General features: G+C 35.7%; 1 protein-coding gene and 1 pseudogene across 1 annotated transcript; both read right to left on the reverse strand.

The window, feature by feature from the left end:
• Positions 1–722: 722 nt before the first annotated feature.
• On the reverse strand, positions 723–14023 carry LOC148046578 (vomeronasal type-2 receptor 26-like). The gene is made up of 6 exons (XM_087714856.1): positions 13980–14023; positions 9157–9448; positions 7997–8854; positions 6316–6543; positions 1972–2098; positions 723–1615 (listed from the first exon to the last, which is right to left on the reverse strand). Exons 1-6 carry the CDS (start codon positions 14021–14023, stop codon positions 723–725), a joined length of 2442 nt encoding a protein of 813 aa, XP_087570982.1.
• A 183-nt stretch (positions 14024–14206) lies between these two features.
• On the reverse strand, positions 14207–20858 carry LOC148046579 (vomeronasal type-2 receptor 26-like; annotated as a pseudogene).
• Positions 20859–20879: the final 21 nt, after the last annotated feature.

Below are 20879 nucleotides of genomic sequence, written 5' to 3' on the forward strand. Positions count from 1 at the left end.
CCAGCCTTCCCTTTCCTGAGGAATATCATCTGTAAAAGTCTTTCCCCTCTATTTACCTGCAGTTTGCTAAGATTCCCTTTGCACATACTTATCTGTAGTTGTATTTCTTTGTTATTTCCTTTAAATCGGCAATTCTGGTAACTGTCTTAATATAATTAATGTCTATGCCATCTTGTTCCTGGAATCTCAATTACATCAGCATTTTGCCAGGAGTAGACAATGAATCCAAAAGGCAAAACTCATCTCCTTCAATAAAAACAAATAAACTCTCCAAAATTGTACAGGTATCCATTCACCAGAATAGGAGCGATATTCAAAGTTGTAAAGTATTGCAAATTTTAATGCAAACTATTAAACATCCTCACATGAATGAAAAAAAAATGAATTGTACGTTTACTATTATTGCCTTCTGCATCAGGCTTAATCAATGCTTCCTTTATGCATTAATCTCCATAGGCAGTATTAGATGTCATCCAAGGCATAGAAATAACAGTGACATCATAATTAAATCAGAAGGCAAAGGTGGAACAGTAGTAGTCATTATGAATAAGAGTAGTTTATCAGGGAAACTGAAAAGGAGTTATCTTGCCATCTTTTGCAAACATCTCATTTTTTTGATGTAGCAACGGAAGGGAAAATGCCAACTCAAATTGGAGAAAAAGTCATATATCTTGAAAGCAACGAATTTGATTAATTCAAAGTGTATGGTGTTAAAATTAGGTTCATTTTTTCATTAGTTGCTCCTTCTTATTCAGATTAGGTTTTAGCAGAATGATATAGCATTTGGGGGAAAATATGCAGAGAAGTAATCCAGCTGCAGAAGCCAAAATGGAGAAGATCTCCACAGCCACCATGTATTTTCCCTTGGTACTCAAATAGGTGGGAACAAATGACACCCAGACACTGCAAAACACCAACATGCTGAAGGTGATAAATTTGGCTTCATTAAAGCTGTCAGGCAAATTCCTAGCTAGGAAGGCTACAGTGAAACTGACAGCAGTCAAGAACCCCAAAAAGCCAAGGACAGCATAAAACATTGTGGTGGAACCTTCATTACATTGTAGAACAATTTTGTCAGCCAGGGAATGCATGTCAGAATCTGGGAAGGGAGCAGAAATTATGAGCCACACCACACAAATGCAGAATTGTGTCAGGGAGCAAGATAGGACAATAGGGATAGCCAGCCTTTTCCCCACCCATTTTCTCATTTTGGATCCTGGCTTGGTGGCCATGAAAGCAAGGACCACTATGATTGTTTTCCCCAATATACAAGAAAGAGCTACAGAGAAGAGGATGCCAAAAGCAGTTTGTCTCAAGAGACATTTCACTTGGTCAGGTTGCCCAATGAAGAGCAAACTGCAAAGGAAGGAGAGCAGGAGAGCAGCAAGGCTATAAGTAAGGTTCCTATTATTGGCTTTAACAATAGGTGTGTCCTGATATTTAATGAATATCCCAAGCACTGCAGCTGAGATGAAAGAAAAGGAGACTGCAATCGCTGCCAAAGAAATCCCCAAAGGTTCTTGATAAGTTAAGTAAATTATACGTTTTGGAAGGCAACTATCTTTATTCTGGTTTGGATATTGATCCTCTGGACATGGGAAACAGTCATCTAAGTCTGAAAGAGAAACCATTCATAGAAACGTCATTGTTTTGAGGCATCTTCAATTCTAATTAACAATATAAAATTTCCAAAAAGTAATGGCAAAGGTCTCTGAAAAAACTGTTTAATTTTTCAAGAAAACATGAGAATAAATAATTCAAACTACGGATGCTCCAAGTTAGAATGAACTAATTGGTTTTTATGACCAAATAACTCACTGAAGTTTGAAGAAAATATCAAATGTTTCAATATGATGTGAAGCTCAATATATTCAATCACCATAATATTAATAAAATATTTATTTATTAAAAAATAAACTCCCTTTTATATTTATTACATATTTGATAAATTTAATACAATTCTTTACTTACCCAATTGATCAGCTATTTTCCCTTCTGGACATATTTTACAGTCATAGCAGCAGGATAATTTTCCTTCCATTTTTATCTTGCTACGGCCAAGAGGACACTTCTTGTTACAAATGGAAAGAGGTAATGTCTGCTCGTAAATAAAACCAGAATTCACAAAAATAATGTATTGTTGGAGGACTGTTTTTTTTCATCAATTATACATATGTAGACTCTTCATATATAATCTAAATATTGGAATTGCAATTTCCTTTTTTCTTTCTTGTAGAAATTCACTACTGAATGTTCAACTGCTTCTTATTTCATACCTATTACATTAATCGATTGATCATTCCCAATAATTATATTCTAAAGATCAGTTTGAGGCAATATGGAAAAATCTTTAACTCTCTATATTTCTATACTTAGAGATATAGATTATTTTTTTATTCATCTCAAGTCAAATCAAATTATATTCCTTCATTCACTGATTAGTTTTTAATTTATATTTTGTGGAAAAATATGCATCTTCTTCTTAAATGAATTTTGTTTCTTACACGAAATACTGCTACATTATGATTACATGATGAAATAATAGATAAATCTGATTGGATTGGATTGAGAAATAGAGACTGAGAGACAGAATCATCACCAGAAATTCTTTGTTTTTGACTCAAATATTAGAATATATTTGTGTTTGTGTTGTGTGTGTGTGTGTGTGTGTGTGTGTGTGTGTGTGTGTGAGTGTGAGTGTGTGTGCGCACACACATACACACAGTCACAGTAATACTCTTCCATACAATCAAGAATTTTAATGGCTTTCTTTGAATACTTGAAATAACCTTGATATGTGTGTGTCTATGTCTGGGTGTGTGTATCAAAGTTATTTCAATTATTCAAAGAAAGCCATTAAAATTCTTGATTGTATGGAACAATATTACTGCACTTGGATTAGCATAATTAGTTAAGTATCTAGAAGGACTAAGAGTCCAGCAAAGTGTCCTGCCTGTCTGCAAGGAGTATAAATCATCCCATTCCCCACATCCTGTCAGACCTGAAGAATCTCCTTGGATAAGAAACAAAATGTCTTCAAGAAAAAATAAGTCCAGTTTCCTCTTGAAAAAGCACCTCTGGGATCTCTAGCAAAAAATCCATATTTCATTTTGGTGCTTTTTTCAAACAAAGCATTAAATGGAAATTAGAAACTAACAAACTAATACAGAATAATAAGAATGAAAGTGGGGAAAAGTAAGAGTGCAAAACTTTGATTAAAAATTAGAAAAAACAAATCTCCCAATTTATTTTTTCAGCAATACAAGAATTAGTAATGGGGGCTTAGCAGTGAGAAGACGGACTTTCAGGCTCTCCCTGAATCTCCTTCTATTCCGAAGCATCTGGACGGTCCCTTTTTGGACCCAAGCTGTCCCGAAGAGACAGTGAAAGGTAGGGGGAGACCCAGTGGTCCCAGAGATGTTCGCAAAGTCTCTGGGGATCCTGGAAAAACCATCTTTGCCAGTGACTTCCGGATTAGCTATAGGCTAATTGAAACTGCAGGCAGCCCTAAAGAGAGAGAAAGTGTTTTCAGCCGGTAAGAATATTTTATTATTTAGAGAGAACGGACCGCCTAAAAATTCAAACTAATTTAAATTAAAGAACAGAATAATCTAGCTGTGATTTTGATCCTTTTAATGGTTTTGGACAGTGGTTTTAAACGTTATTCACACGGATAATGGATGGATTACTCCAACATCTCCTCTGATCTTCCGCAAAAGGACTGTAAACCAATTCACTATAATTTGGCTGTTTACATCTTGACACTTTTATTGTTTGGCAGTATTGGCTTAAGATCTGATAAGATTGCACAGCTTTCAGTCTGCTTTTACTTGCAAATACTTCAGAGCTCTTAAGAAAAAATACTAACTGCGTATAAACATGGCGTCTATTCAAATGTCCATTCAAGTGATTTCTTCAGCGCTACAGAAGCTGTCTGACACACAAGATAGAATTCAGAGAAAATTGGATTATTTGGTGTTTTTGGCAACAAAGTACAAGGAAAAAAATGAGAATGTTTTTCAAATACAAAATAAGGATGTCAGAGATAAAGATTCTGAATTTGTTGATATTCGGGGCAACTGGTTTACTTCTGAGGGAGGAAAGAACGGAATGTTTGAAGAGGAGGCAGACACACAGAAAATTTACTTCAAAAGACAGGGCGCAGGAGGAGTGAGAAGCATTACAGAATTCATACTTTATGAAATACCATCTGCAAAACATTTGATACCACTACTGAGAATTCAAGACAAGCTGATAAAGGAAATAAAAAGAGGGCGGCAACATTATATGAGAGGCACTACAAACAAAAAGGTGCAAAGATTTCTTCATATGGACTTGTTCATAAAGATGTTTGGAGAACTGGACCCACGAATGGCAGCAGATATAAGACTGTTCTGTTATTGGAGAGATACAGGCTGATAGATGGAAGAGTATAATTCAAAATTAGCTAAACCTAGTTAAATTCATTTGCAATAAGTATAGGTGAATAATAATTGATAATGATAGTAATGTATATAATGTTGAGTTGCTATGATAAGTAATAATCGGATATGAGAAGGGAAGGTTAGAAATATCTTTGGACTATATATAAAGATTATTAATTACAATAATAATTATTATAAAAAAATAAAACAAAACTATATACAGTTAAATCTTAACTAATAGGGGGGAAATGCTATGATATAGGATATAACTAAATAAAGAAAGGAGAATGATAATAAATTGTATACGTGGAGGATTAGAAATTAGAAATCTTTGGTATTAAATATTATGGATGTTTAGCTAAAACAGGATATGAGGACTTAATGTTAATGGAGGATTTTATAAATAAGTAAATGAAATGCCAGCATGTGGTTAGGGATTGAATTTTTGGTATAGTTAAGGATGAAGGATGTTTAAAAAGTGGAGGTATGATGATGTTAATATAGTAAATATTTGAGTTAAGACATTTGAATTAATATGAATTAATGGAAGAGATGCACAAAAACCTTTTGTAACCAGCTGATATATTTTTTTATAACATATGTATGTTGTGGGTTTTTTTGTGTTTTTTATCAAATATATAAGTATATACATAATAGAGAGATACAAAGTGTGTCTGTGGGGGGAAGTATGGTTAGGATAGATTAGCAGGGGTAAAGGAATAAGAAATGATACTAAATTATGTTTGGGTTGGCGGAAGTACCATCCCAAGGAAACATAGACTGAGATTTAAAATAGACACACCAATAATAGTAGAAAAAGAAAGGGAGAAAGGAGGAGAGAGTGAAAGGAAGATGGGGAAAAGAAGAAAGGGGTAAAGAGAGGAGGATGGAAGGGAGAGAAAGAGGAGGCAAGAGGGTGGAAAGGAGAAGAGGAAGAGTAGGAGTGGGACAGGGGACGGGAAGAGGGAAGGAGAAGGAGAGGAGGAAGGAGGAAAGTAGAGAAGGGAGGGAGGGAGAAAAGAAAGGGAAAGGAAGGGGGGATGGAAGGGAGAGAGGGGGAAGGAGAGAGGGAAGGAAGGGAAAGATGAAGAGTAGGAGTAAAGGAGAGGTAAGGGAAGAAGGAAGAGGAAGGAAGGGAGGAGGGAAGAGAGTGGAGAAGGGAGAGAGGGTGAGAAGAAAGAGGTAGGAAGAGGAGGATGGAGAGAAAGAGGAGAAGAGAGGGTGGGAAGGGGATGAGGAAGAGCAGGAGTAGGAGAAAGGTACAGGAAGAAGGAAGGGAAGGGAGAGCAGGAAGGAAGAAAGTAGAGAAGGGAGGAAGGGAGAAAAGTAAAGGAAAATAAGGTGGTGTTATAACAGGAGGAAGGGATGGTAAATAAAGCAACCCAAACTGTATATTATAACCTATTAAAGGAAATAATAAATGTATAAGAATGATAAATGCTAAAACACTTGTAACAAAACGACCTGCTATATGAGATGATGGGGTTTTTTTCTGTTTTGTTTTTTGTTTTTGTTTTGTTTTCATTATTGTGGGTATGTGTTGTCTATGTAACAAAAAATAATAATAATTTAAAAAAAGGAATTAGTAATAAGTTTTCTCTTTCTCTAGGATTATCCATTTTTTCTAATCATTGAAACTACCATCATAACTGCATTTTTTTTCTTCTGTCATACGAAAAATAGGTATAACTCTGAATATTATATTCAGATACATTATAATTTCAAATGGTCAATAATGAACTGTTGTAAACCGAGAACTACCTGTAATGAATAACATACGGATTGCTAAATGACTGCTTGCTTCAAGGGTTGCTATCATTATGATTGCTTAATCATTTACTCCATCAATCTGAAGCTAATAATTTCAGTCAAAGGGAAAAATGAGACACACCTGGTTAAATATGAGAGGCCAAACAGTTTCCTTGTCAGAAATGGTGAGGAGCTTGTCTGGAGGAGCCATGGGGTCGATCTTTCCAATTTGGACTTTCAGAAAGGACTTGTTTGCAAATGTGACCCAATTGAAAATATCAAGTCCCGTTTCTAATTCCCCCTTGGGGCTAAAAGAAACCTGTATTCCAGCACTGTTGTTAAAGGAGACTTGTTGCAAGAAATGGTGGAGCTAAAGAAGAAAAAAGAAAGAAAAAGAAGAAGACATGGGAATCTTTGAAGGGAATGGAAATATATCAATAAAACAAAAGCTGTTCTATTTTGCCCCAGTCTATACTATTTTACGTGACCTGTCAAAAGCGCGGACGGCAAAAGCGCGATTGACAAAATCGCGCCTTTGACGTCACCACAGCGCGACGAAAAAGATCGAAAAATTCAAATAAAAATTAATAAAAATTAAATTAAAGCAAGCCGATTCACATAAAGGTAAGGGTTAGGTTTAGGTTTAGGGTTAGGGTTAGGTTAAGGGTTAGGGTTAGCTTGAGAGCGTTAGCGTTAGGTTAAGGGTTAGCGTTAGGTTTTTCGTTACTTTAACGGTTAGGTTTAGGGTTAGGTTTAGGTTTAGGTTAAGAGTTAGGTTTAGGGTTAGGTTTAGGGGGCTTAGGGTAAGGTTTTCGCTTTATTTTTACATTTTTCGAACTTTTTCGTCATGCTGTGATGACGTCACAGCGCGCTTTTGTCGAGCGCGATTTTGTCCTACGCGCTTTTGTGGTGGAACCCTATTTTAAACTGAAAAAGAAATATATTTTTATCAAACACATTTTCTACTCAGAGTTACCTTGGTCTATATACCAAGTGTTTAACACATTGGGATCTTCATATAAAAAAAATTACCTCATGTACAGCCAGAAATTGAAATAACATTTAACGCAACACATTACTTAAACAAAATGGTTGGGTTGAGATCTGCATATGTGGGAGTAATTGGGCTATATTTCAGGGATGACACTGAAACGTTATCATATTGTATCCATATCTTAAATTATTGTATTCTATTCCAATTTCATTGTAGACTGTATTTTATTCCAATTCCATTTTAACAAATTCAATTTTATATTACTTTTATCAAATTGTAGTAATAATTTGTTTCTGGAACTTTGCACTTTGATATAACCCAAGGGCTAATCAATAAAGACTCAATGTTTATTGTACTCTCAGGTGAAAAACTATCACATGAGAATTCCAATACAAAATCCAGAAAGGGGAGGCCTGAAAGATCACATTGCTTTACTAACCTTTTCAGAAATTGTGAATTAGGTTTTTCTGCCATAAAGCGTAGGCAAGACAGAATTATCTGAGGTGTTAATTAACAAATCTTGAAATTTTCCTCATATGATTCATTGACGGATTTGCTACTCACTTGAAGTATTTTCTATTATTATTGATAATAATATTAACATTTACTAGTTACATATTACATGTTTCTAACTGTCTCCATATTTAAGCATTGCATTTACTTTATTTTATTTTTTTAAACGAAAATATCAGCTACTTCTATATAACCTTCTATAAAGTGTTCTAACTGGTGAAACAACAAAATTAAAACAACAACAACAACAACAACAAACTGGTTTCCTATTCTGGTACTTTATGATTTCCCAAAATTTTGTATTAGCCAACATTACTTGCCAAGGTGATCGGAGGAAGAGCTTCCATCTCCCCTCATTCATTTTTCGTCCCCCTTTGAGTTTGGAAGAGCGTATGGCCTTCAGAGCATGTGCCACAGCATAGACTGCATTATAGAGACTGTAACTATGTCCATTCATGGTGGTGTCAAAGACAGAATTAGGAAGAGTCTCCAGCTTCTCTTCTCCAGTGCAGATGCTTTCAGCATTCTCATATGTAATATTACTGGAGAAGGAACATTCAAATGCATCTTTCCAGAAATCCCTAATGAAGCCATCTTCTTTGTCAAAGTTTGGGTTTTTCTTCTGCATAAATGGTTGAAATCCGGTCAGCTGCGTTGAGTGAATTGCAAAGGAAAGAGCACCATGAAGAAAATCAATGTGGAACTGTCTTTGCATCTGAAAGGATGTGAATTCCATCTGGGTTGTCATGATCCAAACTTTGGCCTGTCTCTCTTTTGGAATATTATCATAACTGAAAAAATTGACCATTAGTCTCAAAATAACCATGCCTGTAATTTCAACGCTTACAATGACTGCAGTGACCGTACTCTCCATAATCACTTTGAATATTTCTTCTGCATTTTCCATCCACTCAGCAGCTGCATTACCATACACCATTTGGGGAAGACATATTAAAAAGTCAAAGCAGATTCCTCTCTCTGAAAACATGGGAAGTCTCTTTTGAATGAACCTGTCCCTATCTTCCTCAAACAGAGAAACTAACCCAACCCAGGTCCATCCAAAATGCAACAATAAATGCAATATTGCTTTAAATTGATGTGTTTCATCTGGGAACATCCATTTGACAAACATTGCTGTTTCAGTATTTATCAAGGGAGGTGATCCATAAAAAATCTAAATGGAGAAAGTCAGAAGAACATAGAAATAAAGGGTCTCATCCAAAATAAAAGAAAAAACAATGCATGTGTGTTTTCTTAACCCAATTAAGGTTAAGAAAGTTTGGGTGGGATACAAAAATAAGATGCCTAAAATTAGTTTTACATGACTTCTGCAATGTTGCTAACAAAGCAAAAAGGGACAGCCCTTTCAAGATGTTCTTATTCATGGTTTTGCTCAAATTTTCATTTCGGTGACACACCTTTTGAATATAATAAATAGTTGGTGAACCTCTCATATTGTTCCATTTTTTGTCTCACCTGGGGAAATTTGTAGTTGCACAGAGAGATTGCCATGTTGAGACAGGTGTTAATAAGGGGTCCTCCAATGACAGTTACTGTGTTGGTCTGGTCATTGCATTTGTAGTTGGGTATAAATTTATCCTTTGTAGATAGGAATTCCATTGCTAATTGATAAGTTGAAATTCCCCCAGGATAGTGAGTAGCAATATGGAAACCAAGGCTAACGTTGGGTAAGATCCCAGAATGTTCATTGATCTCCTTTACAGCAAATGCCAGAGCCAAAGTGTGCTGGTAATTATGAGTAATGAACCTTCAGCGAGAGTTAGAAATGACATCAATATATTTCTCTTTCAGAATTGGACAGCTGTTTTAATTGATACGTATAAATTATACATCCATAAAGATATAAATTAGTGCTTATGGTTTGTTCTGAATACTTGCAATCTGGTCACTAACAAACAGCCCTAGATTGTATCAGGTTGGAAATACTGACCTAATTGTGGCTACTTAACATTGAGCTAAGGTAACATTTAGTTAGCCACCCATTTGAAATACTTTGTTCACTTCTGGAGACCTCACTTAAGAAAATGTATTCATTAGATTGAGGGGAGTCCAGAAATGGGCAACAAAAATGGTGCAAGAGCTGAGAGACAAAAGGACTAAATAAGGTCACTGGAAAAGGTCATACCAACTGACAAGCAACCAATAACTTTAAGCATAAAAGAGAAAGAAAATACAGCTTTTAGATGCAATGTGGGGAAAGATGGTATGAGGAGGTGGAGAAGAAGTTGGATACTTACATATACTGATCAAAGATTTCAGAATAAGGAAGGCTTTGAAAAGTGATCTCATTTGTAAGAAACAAAATCTGATAAGTAATAGCAGCAATAATTAAATCTCCGGACTGATAATATTTATGAACAATTGGAAGAGGACTTCTAAGTATGCAGGTGGAGGGAGGGGAAATGCACATCATAGTTGGGGGAAAAAGTAAAACTAATATTCTGACTATAACCAACTGACTATAACATGTAGTCATTGTAGACCTCAAACAGTAACTCCTATGCAACCATTCAAGTGAGTAGCTGGCCATTTATTAATATTATCTAAACTTAAGACAATGAATTTTATTAAAGTTTAAAAAGATGGAACACTAATCCTACCTTCATGTGCTTCTGTATTCCTAAGCAGATATAGATAGAATGCAATGTCTTAATCCGGAGTGATCATTTTTACAGTGCCTGGAATTCCCTTAAGATTTGGAGAAGAAGGGACAATAACAACCCTTAATCAGTAATCAGTAGTATTCTTTGCAGCAGTACTTTGAAAAATATCAGAAGGAAACATTTTTATCGTATTGCAACAGTCATTGCTGCATGGTTAAGAAGCTTTGGGGAAAAAAATAGGAGAGGAAGACTTGATATGCAGAGAAGAAAACAAATGAAAACACCACTGGTGTGTGTGTGTATGGTGGGAGGAGGATAGAGACACACCACTTGAGGTTATTTTGCCCACCAATTTTGCTTCATACATAATTCTTTTTTAAATACTTAATACTTTTCTTTAAAAAACAAAACTTAATTTATTCTATACTTTAATGCTTAATTCAATTAATTAAATTCTATACCACTAAATCACCTCTCTGAGGGAGATGGGAAGTGAAAATGAGTGAAATATAAACACAAACACACAGATGCACACACACACACAGAGTCTTCCTTGAATATTATAATATTCCACTTCTACCCTGTTTCTCCAAAAAATAAGACCTCCCAAAAAATATTGAAATGCTTCCGCAGACAGTTCCCGCCATTTCCTCTGGTTACTGCCATGCAAACAATACAAGGTGAGGAGATGAGCTGGAGGGGGAAATGGAGGGGGGACATGCCCCGTGCACCCCACAGGCCCTTACCTAATGGCTGCTCCTGCAACCCTAGCCACCGCGCCCCTTCTGTCATGCTAATGACCGCCACAAGATGAGTGGCAGGTCCAGTGAGAAATAACAAGCAGAAGCCATGAGGTGACCATGCTTGCCGCCTCCTGCACCTCAAAACTAATAAGACCTCCCTGAAAATAAGGCCAAATGCTTCTTTCAGTGGTCAAAAGAAAATAGCACCCTGTCTTATTTTCGGGGGGAAATGGTAGAACTACATTACCCTGGAATGTAGAAGATAGAGTCAATTGGAAATGGAGCTTTTTGAATGGGGCCTGACCCTGTTATCGTGGATTCATTCTTCCCTAACTAACAGATGGGCATTTTCAGAATGTTCTTTCTGCTACCTCTGCTTTTCAAGATTCTGCAGCAATCAAAAGAATGTCAACCCAATTTTGAAAAACAATTTTTGTAAAGGGATTGGTCAGTAGCCATAAGTCTGGAAAATCTGAATAGAATGGAACCATTTTTTTTTATTTAAATATTTTTTTTTATTTTTTGTTCCCTATATACAATTAGAGGTATACATTCACATAGTTATTATTCTTTTTTTTTACATTCATGGTTCTTATATATTTGTCATTCCATTTATAAAATTATAATATTCCATTTGGGTTGCTTTGTTTACCATCCCTCGCCTGTTTTGACACCACATTCTTCTCCTATCTTTTCTCTCTCCCTCCCTTCTCTACTTACTTACTTCCTCCTTTCCCTTCCTGCTTCCCTTACCTCTCCCCTCCTCCTCTCTTCCTCTTCCCCTTCCTACCGTCTCTTCTTCTCTCTTTCTCTCCTTCTCCCTTCCATCTTCCTCTCCTACTCTCTATCTTCCTTACCTTCTCTTCCTCTCATCTCTCCTCTCTTCCTTTCTCTCCCTCACTCCTTCTCTACTTTCTTCTTTCCTCATCCCCTTTCCCTTCCTTCTTCCCTTAAAGGGATTGGGCAGGAATCCCAATTCCCATAAGTCTGGAATATCTGAATAAGCACCCATAAGTCTGGAATATCTGAATAGAATGGAACCAAATTTGCTGTGAGGAGAGAAGTTAGCAAAAGAAAGATTGAGCACAACAGTAATCTCCATAATAAGGTATCATTGTCCATGTAGGATTAGGGATAGAAAGAGAAGAAAAAAGGATGCAAAAAATGCAGAATTGTTAAACAATCTCTTGTTTTTAATTTATATAATAGAAGGACTTCAAGAGCTACATGGATAATGTCTAATTACACTGGTTGCAGTTCAAGCTAAACAGGGTGCAGAATAGGGCAACTATGGATGCCCTTTTTCTCATTATGTCTGCCTTGCCTATGAGATCTGGAAGAATATACTTCTTGTGTGCACCTTCTCTTAGGAAATGCCATGAGTCAGGATTGAAGAATAGTGTCAGGGCTGCTTTGCTCAGTAACCAAGAAAGAAACCACTCAACTCCATTTTGCAGAATTAAGAGTACTTTTACTGGTCAAGAGTACTTTTACTGGTCATGAGTAGATAGTGGTTAGGCCCAAGCAAGATCTGAGGCAAAAGCGTGCATAATAATAGATATCAATCTATGACCCAATCCCCTCCCCTTGGAAACCCCATCCCATAGTCCAATCCAAAAGCCCACAGGTGTCATGTGGGAGACATTTCAAAAATCATCATCAGGTTGGAATGCCGGACAGTTGGCCTTGGTGGCAATCCCTCTCTCTGCCACATGTGCAGTAGATGGTGAGAACAACTCCCTTATTACAGTATCTCCTGCACAAAATACTTAACTCACCCAATTACCATGCCCCCCCTCCCCGTTCCAATGGAAGCCGAAAAGCAAGCAGCAAAACAGAGGCTGAAAAATAGGTCTTTCTAAATGTTTTCTTCCATGTATGGAACAGCAATACCTGGAGATTTTATGGCCCCAACCCTTTTGGAATTCTTGGCTGTTCCCGTAGATCTTTGAGGTTGGGATGCGATTTCCTCATGTAATACTATCTAATTACTATAAGAAATGGTTCTTGGATATATGTTTAAGAATTTTTCATGTCTCTTTCTGCAATTTAAAGTTATTTGAGCCATAATGATAAGTCTCAAATGTGGATCATGGTGAGAGATAAATATTTGACCTCAACAAATAAATATTTTTAAAAAGTGTCTTGAATTTTTTCAAGTGTTGGATTCTGACATTGTGTTGAGAAAAGTTCTTCTTCTTCTCTGGAGAAGCACAGAAGATGATGACATATATGGCCATACTATTGCATTCTGTCAAGGTTTCAAAAATGGCATGTTGAAAAATAGGAATGCCTTGGTTTTTTGGACTGGCCTTTATTTTTGGTGAAGTAAATGGGGAAAAACCTTGAAAATCTGTCAAAACATTTTAAAGAGCAACTTATGTCTAGAAAAACTGAGGAAAACATATTCTGAATCTTTTTTTCTTATGCCCAGCCTTCCCTTTCCTGAGGAATATCTTCTGTAAAAGTATTTCCCCTCTATTTGCCTGCAGTTTGCTAAGATTCCCTTTGCACATACTTATTTGTAGTTGTATTTCTTTGTTATTTCCTTTAAATATGCAATTCTGGTAACTGTCTTAATAGGCTGCCTATAATTAATGTCCATGCCATCTTGAACCTGGAATCTCAATTACATCAGGATTTTGCCAGGAGTAGACAATGAATCCAAAATGCAAAACTCATCTCCTTCAATAAAAACAAATAAACTGTCCAAAATTCTACAGGTATCCATTCACCAGAATAGGAGCGATTTCGAAGATGTAAAGTATTGCAAATTTATTGCAAACTATTAAACATCCTCACATGAATGAAAAAAATGAATTGTATGTTTCCTATGATTGCTTTCTGCAGCAGGCTTAATCAATGCTTGCTTTATGTATTAATCTCCATAGGCAGAATTAGATGTCATCTAAAGCATAGAAATAACACTGACATCATAATTAAATTAGAAGGCAAAGGTGGAACAGTAGTAGTCATTACGAATAAGAGTAGTTTATCAGGGAAACTGAAAAGGAGTTATCTTGCCATCTTTTGCAAACATGTTATCCTTTTTATGTAGCAACGGAAGGAAAAATGCCAAACCTCAAATTGGAGAAAAAGTCATATATTTTGAAAGCAACTAATTTGATTTCTTCAAGGTGTATGGTGTTAAAATTAGCTTCATTTTTTCATTAGTTGCTCCTTCTTATTCAGATTAGGTATCAGCAGAATGATATAGCATTTGGGGGAAAATATGCAGAGAAGTAATCCAGCTGCAGAAGCCAAAATGGAGAAGATCTCCACAGCCACCATGTATTTTCCCTTGGTACTCAAATAGGTGGGAACAAATGACACCCAGACACTGCAAAACACCAACATGCTGAAGGTGATAAATTTGGCTTCATTAAAGCTGTCAGGCAAATTCCTAGCTAGGAAGGCTACAGTGAAACTGACAGCAGTCAAGAACCCCAAAAAGCCAAGGACAGCATAAAACATTGTGGTGGAACCTTTAATACATTGTAGAACAATTTCGTCTGCCAGGGAATGCATGTCAGAATCTGGGAAGGGAGCAGAAATTATGAGCCACACCACACAAATGCAGAATTGTGTCAGGGAGCAAGATAGGACAATAGGGATAGCCAGCCTTTTCCCCACCCATTTTCTCATTTTGGATCCTGGCTTGGTGGCCATGAAAGCAAGGACCACTATGATTGTTTTCCCCAATATACAAGAAAGAGCTATAGAGAAGAGGATGCCAAAAGCGGTTTGTCGCAAAAGACATTTCACTTGGTCAGGTTGCCCAATGAAGAGCAAACTGCAAAAGAAGGAGAGCAGGAGAGCAGCAAGAAGGCTATAAGTAAGGTTCCTATTATTGGCTTTAACAATAGGTGTGTCCTGATATTTAATGAATATCCCAAGCACTGCAGCTGAGATGACAGAAAAGGAGACTGCAATCGCTGCCAAAGAAATCCCCAAAGGTTCTTGATAGGTTAAGTAAATTATACGTTTTGGAAAGCAACTATCTTTATCCTGGTTTGGATATTGATCTTCTGGACATGGGAAACAGTCATCTAAGTCTGAAATAGAAACCATTCATAGAAATGTCATTGTTTGAGGCATCTTTTATTCTAATTAACAATATAAAATTTCCAAAAAGTAATGCCAAAGATCTCTGAAAAAACTGTTTAATTTTTCAAGAAAACATGAGAATGAATAATTCAATCTACGGATGCTCCAAGTTAGAATGAACTAACTGGTTTTTATCACCAAATAACTCACTGAAGTTTGAAGAAAATATCAAATGTTTCAATATTATGTGGAGCTCAATATATTCAATCACCATAATATTAATAAAATACTTATTTATTAAAAATAAACTCCCATTTATATTTATTACATAATTGATAAATTTAATACAATTCTTTACTTACCCAATTGATCAGCTCTTTTCCCTTCTGGACATATTTTACAGTCATAGCAGCAGGATAATTTTCCTTCCATTTTTATCTTGCTATGGCCAAGAGGACACTTCTTGTTACAAATGGAAAGAGGTAATGTCTGCTCGTAAATAACACCAGAATTCACAAAAATAATGTATTGGTGGAGGACTGTTTTTTCATCAATTATACATATGCAAACTCTTCATATATAATCTAAATATTGGAATTGCAATTTCCTTTTTTCTTTCTTGTAGAAATTCACTACTGAATGTTCAAATGATTCTTATTTCATACCTATTACATTAATCGATTGATCATTCCCAATAATTATATTCTAAAGATCAGTTTGAGGCAATATGGAAAAAAATCTTTAACTCTCTATATCTCTATACTTAGAGACATAGATTATTATTTTTTTCATATCAAGTCAAATCAAATAACTATATTCCTTCGCTCACTGATTAGTTTTTAATTTATATTTTGTGGAAAAACATGCATCTTCTTCTTAAATGAATTTTGTATCTTACACGAAATACAGCTATGATTGCATGATGAAATAATAGATAAATCTGATTGGATTGGATTGAGAAATTCTTTGTTTTTGAATCATATATTAGAATATATATTTTTGTGTGTCCGTGTGTGTGTGTGTGTGTGTGTGCGTGCGCGCAGTAATACTGTTCCATACAATCAAGAATTTTAATGGCTTCTTTGAATAATTGATACAACCTTGATGTGTGTGTGTGTGTGTGTGTGTGTGTTTGTGTGTGTTTGTGTGTGTGTGTGTGTGTGTGTGTGTGTGTGTGTGTATCAAAGTTATTTCAATTATTCAAAGAAAGCCATTAAAATTCCTGATTGTATGGAACAGTATTACTGCACTTGGATTAGCATAATTAGTATGTAGAAGGACTAAGAGTCCAGCAAAGGGTCCTGCCTATCTGCAAAGAATATAAATCCTTCCATTCCCCACCATCCTGTCAGAGCTGAAGAATCTCCTTGGATAAGAAATGAAACGTCTTCAAGAAAAAGTAAGTCCAGTTTCTTCTTGAAAAAGCACCTCTGGTATCTACAGCAAAAAATCCATATTTCATTTGGGTGCTTTTTGCAAACAAACATTAAATGGAAATTAGAAACTAACAAACTAATACAGAATAATAAGAATGAAAGTGGGGAAAAGTAAGAGTGCCAAACTTTGATTAAAAAATAGAAAAAACATATCTCCCAATTTATTTTTTTCAACAGTACAAGAATTAGTAATAAGTGTTGTCTTACTCTAGGAATATCTATTTTTTTCTAATCATTGAAACTACCCTCATAACTGCATTTTTTTCCTTCTGTCATACGAAAAATATGTATAAATCTGAATATTGTATTTTCTCTAATCAAAGAATTTAATTTGAACATTTTTGGATGTTCCAACTTTATCATCCACCCAGGAGGTTATTAAAAAGTTAATTCTAAAATGTTGAAATCATGAAATTTATGTATGCCTTTTTTTTAAAAAATCATTCTCTTTTAATACATTTGTGTTCATTTTAAAGTACTGTATATAGATCTCTAAATTACTTACAAATGCAATAAGAAATAAATCCTGTGTACTAAGATAGTTTTATCTTGTTTTTACAATTACGAGTGACCTAGAGGTAGGCAGCATAGTCCTCGACTTACGACCACAATTGAACCCAAAATTTATGTTATTAATAAGAATTTTAGTGTTCCAAGTAATGTACCCATAGAGAGCAGAATTCCAAGAAAGGTAGATTCCTAAAAAACCCAAATTAAGTGAATCTCTGCAGTTGTTAAGTTAGTAACACTGTTGTGAAGTGAATCTGGCTTCCCCAATGACTCGCAAAACGTGATCACATGACTCTAGCACACTGCAACTGTCATAAATACCAGTCAGTTTCCAAGCATCTGAATTTTGATCACATGAACATGGGGGAGCTGCAATGGTTGTAAGTGTGAAAACCAGTTTTACATCAATTTTTTCAGTGTCATTATAATTTCAAACGGTCACCAAATGAACTGTTGTAAATCGAGAACTACCTCTAATGAATAACATACAGACTGCTAAATAACTGCTTGCTTCAAGGGTTGCTATGATTATGATTGCTTAATCATTACTCCATCATAAATAATTCCTAATAAATTCAGGAAAAGGAAAAAATGAGACATACCTGGTTAAATATGAGAGGCCAAATGGTTTCCTTGTCAGAAATGGTGAGTAGCTTGTCTGGGGGAGCCATGGGGTCGATCTTTCCAATTTGGACTTTCAGAAAGGACTTGTTTGGAAATGTGACCCAATTGAAAACATCAAGTCCCGTTTCTAATTCCCCCTTGGGGCTAAAAGAAACCTGTATTCCAGCACTGTTGTTAAAGGAGACTTGTTGCAAGAAATGGTGGAGCGTATACCAAGCGTTTAACCCATTGGGATCTCCATATAAAAACAATTTACCTCATGTACAGCCAGAAATGGAAATAACGTTAAAACACAGCACATTACTTAAACAAAATGGTTGGGTTGAGATCTACATATGTGGGAGTAATTGGGCTAGTTTGCAGGGATGACACTGAAACGTTATCATATTGTATCCATATCTTAAATTATTGTATTCTATTCCAATTTCATTTTAGACTGTATTTTATTCCAAATTCCATTTTAAATCAGATTTTATTCCAATTCCATTTTAACAAATGCAATTTTATATTACTTTTATCAAATGGTTGTAATAATTTGTTTCTGGAACTTTGCACTTTGATATCACCCAAAGGGCTAATCAATAAAGTCTCAATGTTGATTGTACTCTCAGGTGAAAAACTATCAGATGAGAATTTCAATAAAAACTCCAGAAAAGGGGGGTCTGAAAGATCACATTGCTTTACTAACCTTTTCAGAAATTGTGAATTCGGTTTTCTGCCATAAAGTGTAGGCAAAACAGAATTATCTGAGGTGTTAATTAACAAATCTTGAAATCTTCTTCATATGATTCATTGACGGATTTGCTACTCACTTGAAGTATTTTCTATTATTATTGATAATGATATTAATATTTACTAGTTCCATATTACATGGTTCTAACTGTCTCCATAATTAAGCATTACATTTACTTTATTATTTTTTTTAATGAAAATATCAGCTACTTCTATATAACCTTCTATAAAGTGTTCTAACTGGTGAAACAAAAAAATTAAAACAACAACAACAACAACAACAACAACAACAAACTGGTCTCCTATTCTGGTACTTGAAGATTTGCCCAAATTTTGTATTAGCCAACATTACTTGCCAAGGTGATCGGAGGAAGAGCTTCCATCTCCTCTCATTCATTTTTCATCCCCCTTTGAGTTTGGAAGAGCGCATGGCCTTCAGAGCATGTGCCACAGCATAGACTGCATTGTAGAGACTGTAACTATGTCCATTCATGGTGGTGTCAAAGACAGAATTAGGAAGAATCTCCAGCTTCTCTTCTCCAGTGCAGATCCATTCAGCGTTCTCATCTGCAATATCACTGGAGAAGGAACATTCAAATGCATCTTTCCAGAAATCCCTAATGAAGCCATCTTCTTTGTCAAAGTTTGGGTTTTTCTTCTGCATAAATTGTTGGAATCCTGTCAGCTGCGTTGAGTGAATTGCAAAGGAAAGAGCACCATGAAGAAAATCAATGTGGAACTCTCTTTGCATCAGAAAGGATGTGAATTCCATCTGGGTTGTCATGATCCAAACTTTGGCCTGCCTCTCTTTTGGAATATTATCATAACTGAAAAAATTGACCATTAGTCTCAAAATAACCATGCCTGTAATTTCAACGCTTACAATGACTGCAGTGACCGTACTCTCCATAATCACTTTGAATATTTCTTCTGCATTTTCCATCCACTCAGCAGCTGCATTACCATACACCATTTGGGGAAGACATATTAAAAAGTCAAAGCAGATTCCTCTCTCTGAAAACATGGGAAGTCTCTTTTGAATGAACCTGTCCCTATCTTCCTCAAACAGAGAAACTAACCCAACCCAGGTCCATCCAAAATGCAACAATAAATTCAATATTGCTTTAAATTGATGGGTTTCATCTGGGAACATCCATTTGACAAACATTGCTGTTTCAGTATTCATCAATGGAGGTGATCCATAAAAAATCTAAATGGAGAAAGTCAGAAGAACATAAGGGTCTCATCCAAAATAAAAGAAAAAACAATGCATGTGTATTTTCTTAACCCAATTAAGGTTAAGAAAGTTTGGGTGGGATACAAAAATAAGATGCCTAAAAATTAGTTTTACATGACTTCTGCAATGTTGCTAACAAAGGAAAAAGGGAAAGGCCTTTCAAGATGTTCTTTATTCATGGTTTTGCTCAAATTTTCATTTCGGTGACCCACCTTTTGAATATAATAAATAGTTGGGCAGCCTCTCATATTGATCCATTTTTTTACTCACCTGGGGAAATTTGTAGTTGCACAGAGAGATTGCCATGTTGAGACAGGTGTTAATCAGGGGTCCTCCAATGACAGTTACTGTGTTGGTCTGGTCATTATATTTGTAGTTGGGTATAAATTTATCCTTTGTAGAAAGAAATTCCATTGCTAATTGATAAGTTGAAATATCCACAGGATATTGAGTAGCAATATGGAAACCAAGGCTAACGTTGGGTAAGATCCCAGAATGTTCATTGATCTCCTTTACAGCAAATGCCAGAGCCAAAATGTGTTGGTAATTATGAGTAACGAACCTTCAGTAAATTTAAAAACTATGTCAATATGCTTCTCTTTCAGAATTGGACAGCTGTTTTAATTGATACATATAAATTATACATCCATAAAGATATAAATTAGTGCTTATGGTTTGTTCTGAATACCTGCAATCTGGTCACTAACAAACAGCCCTAGATTGTATCAGGTTGGAAACACTGACCTTATTGTGGCTACTTATCATTGAGCTAAGGTAGCGTTTAGTTAGATCCCCATTTGAAATATTTTGTTCACTTCTGGAGACCTCACTTAAGAAAATGTATTCATTAGATTGAGGGGAGTCCAGAAATGGGCAACAGAAATGGTGCAAGAGCTGAGAGACAAAAGGACTAAATAAGGTCACTGGAACAGGTCATACCAACTGACAAGCAACCAATAACTTTAAGCATAAAAGAGAAAGAAAATACAGCTTTTAGATGGCAAAGTGGGGAAAGATGGTATGAGGAGGTGGAGAAGAAGTTGGATACTTACATATACTGATCAAAGACTTCAGAATAAGGAACACTTTGAAAAGTGATCTCATTTGTAAGAAAGATAATCTGATGAGTAATAGCAGCAATGATTAAATCTCCGGCCTGATAATATTTATGAACAATTGGAAGAGGACTTCTAAGTCTGCAGGTGGAGGGAGGGGAAATGCACATCATAGTTGGGGAAAAAAGTAA

This window comes from Thamnophis sirtalis, unplaced genomic scaffold (genome assembly GCF_051295495.1).
Source record: "Thamnophis sirtalis isolate CommonGarterSnake01/CBP01778 unplaced genomic scaffold, rThaSir2_p1.2 scaffold_4, whole genome shotgun sequence".
Lineage (NCBI taxonomy): Eukaryota > Metazoa > Chordata > Lepidosauria > Squamata > Natricidae > Thamnophis > Thamnophis sirtalis.

Bases quoted from the DNA above. Each gene is read 5' to 3' on its own strand.
- LOC148046578 (XM_087714856.1), bottom strand. From the start codon at position 14,023: ATGACTACTACTGTTCCACCTTTGCCTTCTAATTTAATTATGAT. The intron at 8,855-9,156 runs GTGAGACAAAAA...TTCTCCATTTAG, and splicing joins GCAACTACAAATTTCCCCAG to ATTTTTTATGGATCACCTCC. The intron at 1,616-1,971 runs GTAAGTAAAGAA...TTTCTCTTTCAG, and splicing joins GAAAATAGCTGATCAATTGG to ACTTAGATGACTGTTTCCCA.